The 4916-nt window shown below is 32.4% G+C and overlaps 1 protein-coding gene across 1 annotated transcript; it reads right to left on the reverse strand.

Moving 5' to 3' along the window:
- Nucleotides 1-956: 956 nt before the first annotated feature.
- apip (APAF1 interacting protein) lies at nt 957-4476 on the reverse strand. Its single transcript, XM_067400540.1, has 7 exons — nt 4282-4476; nt 4061-4161; nt 2246-2294; nt 2017-2134; nt 1808-1943; nt 1442-1609; nt 957-1358 (listed from the first exon to the last, which is right to left on the reverse strand). The coding sequence occupies exons 1-7, from the start codon at nt 4333-4335 to the stop codon at nt 1259-1261; spliced, it is 726 nt and encodes a 241-aa protein (XP_067256641.1). The 5' UTR covers nt 4336-4476; the 3' UTR covers nt 957-1258.
- Nucleotides 4477-4916: the final 440 nt, after the last annotated feature.

Here is a 4916-nt window from a genome sequence, read left to right on the forward strand (position 1 = left end):
CCAAGCTCAGTTCAGACCAGTCCTATAGCCTCTAGCAGGCATGGATAGCTTGCGAATTACAGGACCTTTAAGAAAAATGTTCATTCAAATGGATGGGCAGGCAGAAGCAGTACAAAATGGATGGCAGCAAAACATGGCTACATGGATTCCCTCAAATAACATTTGATAGAGTCTTTCTCTGAGTCCCAACTCTGGTACAACATACTTGTTTTCATATTCTACTGTCACTAAGCTGTTGAATACAGACTTACTAAAAATGGCTAAATACAAAATTGCAGAGGGCACTTCCACAAGAATTCTAAGAAAAGAAATACAAAAAGGCCACTGACACAACACTGCCATCTCCTGGCTATATGACTGTACATAATTCTATATATGGTTTAAACACAGTTCCAGGGTCATAAACAAATATATATCATTTACACACACTACTGTTCAAACTTGTGTGGCAAGACTTGTGTGTCAGCAAGATATATATTTTTTAAATTAAATTTAATACATACTTCCAGTCAGGATTCTTTAAATTGTGACAATAGGACATTTATAATGTTAAAAATATTTATATTTCAAATAAATGCTCTTCTTTTGAATTTTCTAATATTAAGTGGCACAACTGTTTTCAACAGTGATAAATGTCTCTTGAACATCAAATCAGCATATTAGAATGATTTCTGAAGGATAATCTGAAGACCGGAGTAACCATGCTAAAAATTCAGCTTTGCCATCACAGCAATAAATTGAATTAAAATTTAAAATATATTAAAATAGAAAAGTTTATTTAAAATGAGCTTCACAATACTACTCTTTTACTGTATTTCTGATCAAATAAACGTAGCCTTGATGAAAGACTTATTTCAGAAACATTTTCTTAATATCTTACTAAAAAAAATCTCAAAATTACAAAAATCTTACTAACCAAAAAAATTGAAGGGTAGTGTATATCATAAAAATCATAAAAAGACCAAAACAGTATTGATAAGCATTTTATTGGATCCAATGTAAATTAATATTACTCTGAAATATTGTATAGCTGCCAAATCAGGCAATTCATGTTAATTATGCCATTGTCACTAAGTATCAAAATATCCAAAATTTGCAGGTAATTGACATTTAACTTTGTAAAATAATTGAAAATAATAGTTCTCAAAGTCATTAAATGACAAATGCTGAACTGTACATTTATTTAAAAAAACATCAATGAGGATTTATCATTAAAAAAAATATGGTAGCAGTAGTTAATTGTACAGACTCAGATATGTCAAACAATGCCTTTATCTTCAGTGGGAAGAGCAGCAGGGTCCAGGCCACATTGCTTCATCTGAACAGCTATGTCAAATAAGTAGTCATAACATTCACACCTGAAAAATAATACAGATTTAAAAGATAAATACATTTTGTATACATACTCAAAATATAGTGTGTACTTCATTTCGTAGCTCACATTGTCTTTGCTTTCTCCCAGGTCTCTCCCCAGACATAGACGCCGTGTCTGCGGACGAGAACAGCGCAGGAGTCGGGATACATGTCCATGGCTTGGGCCATGCGCTCTTTTAGGTCCTTCTCCTCTGGGGTGTTCTCAATAATTGGAACAACTAGAGTTTCATCATACCTGAGGCAAAAACGCATACAAACAGTAAAGCAAAAGCACGATTTTAGATGTTCACACCTACTAATATCTTAATATCTCAACTGTTCTATTTTGAGCTTAAGTATTGTTTGACAAGAACACGTCACATATTACTAATGTAAAAATGGCACGAGCTGGATCACTGACTAGGGAAGCATCTTAGCAGGATGGATGTACAACCTGTAGTTTATGCCTGAGTTTCCTTTCCGAATCCCCTTAATCATCTCTTGATGTGTGATGCGGAATTCCTTGCCAGGAAACACGAGAGTTGCCATGACAGCAGACTTTGAGTGTGTATGGATAACTGCCTGAGCTCCTATGAAAGTAAATTACAATGTATTGTAAATACAGTACAGAACTGAAACAAAACACTTTGTGTGGACACATACCTCTCATAGTGTAGGCGTTCATGAAGAGGGGTGTGCATTGACTTTTCTTCAGCTTCTTCTGTGGAGGTGGACAACTGATGTCCTTCTCATCAATGTCACAAACAAATAAGTCCTCTGACTACAAACGGGAGTGGAATGATAGTTTATAAAAAAGATTTCATTATACACATCAACATGCTAATAATGTGTGGGGCATATGACACATGAACAGAAAAAAAAAAAGCCTTACTTGTATTCTCTCCTTCTGAACACCTGAGGGAGCTATATAAATGTGCTCACTGGGAGAAGAAATAATTATTATACACTGTAATGAATTCCATACATTTTTAATTGCATGGGTACATGCATGTTTATAATTTATGAATTAAAATGAGTTATGTTATTTTTGCCAGGTACTAAGTCAGAACATCACAGTGATACAACCAACCTGGTATCATAATGAAGGCGGGAAAAAACAAACAATTAAAAGTAATTCTTAAAAAGAAAAATTACTACATAGTTCGCCATAATATTTTATTATTATTTATTTATTACAATAGGATAAAACCCTGCTTATTTAAATTAGAAAAACTCGTGTCTGCCAAATCAAAGTCATGTGGTCCAACCAATATGCATAAATGATGTTTATTTAACAAAATAAACACCATTATTTGAATAATAATAATAAAAAACACTTTGTAATTCACTTAAACAATGTGGGCTAAATGTACTTGATTTTGAAATCAATACTATATTTAAAATTAAATTATATTTGTTCCAAAGACAAATTATGGTATTAAATCACTAATATTATTTTTGCAAAAGTGGATTGAATTTCTCATTAATTGTAATTTTAATATTAAGAAGCTTCCCATAAAACTTTGGTGGATGATTGTATACAAACATAATTTACATTTACTTATTCAGAATTTTTAATAAAATTTTTATTTTATATACCTGTCAAAGAGTATATGATGGTAATCAATGCCATTCCTTTAGAACTTATACATTTGCTAGGAAATAATATAGATTGAAAAGCAAAACTTAGATTTTAGTCTTAAACTGGAAGGTATAAATTTAAAAGACAAAGAAGTGTAATAATAATTATCTCAGAACAATGTGCCAAATTTTCACTGTTCCTTAGCTATTGGATTTTGGAGATCACAATTTCAAGATGTCAGTTGGAAAGACACCCTCCAGATGCTTTTGTATCGCCAATAAAAGGAATCTTTTAAGATTGTTTATATTGATACTGTAAAACAGGTAATTGCAAAGTTTTGTAAAGATATTGAAACATGTTTTCTGTAAGGAGGGAAATGAGAATATTATCCATTTATTTTATGATTGTATTTATACAAAACTATTTTGGTGTGATCTGTTTTTTTGTGTGTGTGAAAAATAGCACCAACATTGAATTACAACTACTTTTAATGATAATACTGGTGACTTCAAAATTTAGTATATTGTGAATTTACTCTTTATATATGGACAATTTATTTTACTTTATCCACAAATGTAAATGGGGAGGGGAAAAAAAACAAACAAATTTTACTTACTTTAAAATAGAAATAGGTCACTACTTGTATACATTAAAAGAAACAAGAAATAACAAAGCAAAATTACAAAATAACACTTCTTGTACTTTTAACTTTTGTACTTCTTTATAGATGTGAATTTCTTGCTGCATGCTCTTCTTTTATTTTTTTTAAATTTGTTTACCATAACATTTGATTAGATGTAATTAATGTTTTTGCCCCTCGTATGTTCATTGTTCAAAAAATGTAAATAATAATCATAAAAAGGGGGACAAAACAGGGAATGATTTCATAAAGAGAAGACCCTGCAGACCCCCAAGACTGTGTCAAAGTCAACAAGATAATAAATGTTATCATTTTTCACCGCACACCATGTTTAGTTGTCATAAAAAACAATATACAAGTTAAACAATAATAATAATAAAAACCTTCCCATTCTTTATCGTGAACACTTTTCTTACGTCACTGACCCAGAAAGTGGATATTGCACACAGTGGATTTTATTGATGTAAGATGTCATAATGACTAACCCATGCCGAAGGCTTATTCCTCCCCCGGTTCCTGTCACCCAGCCCAACTCATAGAAGAGTCTGCAAAGTTCCGGGATGAGCACACGAGGATGTTCCTGATCCTTCAAAGATGACATGTCGTCTCGTTAAAAAGAAAATTATAAGCTTCTGAGATACAAACAATATCAAGTATTTCAGATACTGTACAAAACAAGGGACAAGGACATTATTTATAGTTTTACCCCTATCTCCTTCCCGTTCCTCTCCGCGTGTGCCGTGTTCACGACCGACGACATTATCAAAACACTGAAAGAAGATTGAAAAGAAAAAAAAAAAATTCTGAACGAAGTTTAAGATATTATGATGACGACCATTTCTGTTTGTTTCACGCAGCCAAACCGACGGCGTGATCTTGCGCAACAGCGGAAGGCGGAAGTGCACATCTTTAAAAGATAAAAGACTCCCAAACAGGGACGTCGGCTAATGTCTAAAAACACAGTAAAAAAAAAAAAAAAAAAAAAACACACACACACACACACACACACACATGTGCGGCGATTTGTGAAAAAAACTGAGGGGGGTATGTTTATGGTTTGTTTTTTGTTTTTTTGGAAAATTTGTTAAAAACCACAGTGGAGCTATACTATTTTTATATTGCACTTTGCAGTACCTATCTAGAGTAGTAGGCTAATGTAATCTACAAAAAGCTTATGAATCATTCAGAATGAGGTTTTTTTTTTTTTTTTTTTTTTTTTTTTTTTGTGAAAGTAAAAATTTGCAGTTTCTTGTGATGGGTAGGTTTAGGTGTAGGGTTGGTGTAGGGCGATAGAAAATTCGGTTTGTACAGTATAAAAACCATTAAGCTTATGGAATGTTC

The sequence above is a fragment of the Chanodichthys erythropterus genome, chromosome 11 (genome assembly GCF_024489055.1).
Source record: "Chanodichthys erythropterus isolate Z2021 chromosome 11, ASM2448905v1, whole genome shotgun sequence".
Taxonomy (NCBI): domain Eukaryota; kingdom Metazoa; phylum Chordata; class Actinopteri; order Cypriniformes; family Xenocyprididae; genus Chanodichthys; species Chanodichthys erythropterus.

What these genes read in the sequence shown, in the direction of transcription:
- apip (XM_067400540.1), bottom strand. Translation starts at nt 4,335, where the DNA reads ATGTCGTCGGTCGTGAACACGGCACACGCGGAGAGGAACGGGAAGGAG. An exon ending in GGAATAAGCCTTCGGCATGG is followed by an intron (nt 2,295 to 4,060) that starts GTTAGTCATTAT and finishes TTCTTCTCCCAG; the next exon opens with TGAGCACATTTATATAGCTC. An exon ending in GAACGCCTACACTATGAGAG is followed by an intron (nt 1,944 to 2,016) that starts GTATGTGTCCAC and finishes TTACTTTCATAG; the next exon opens with GAGCTCAGGCAGTTATCCAT.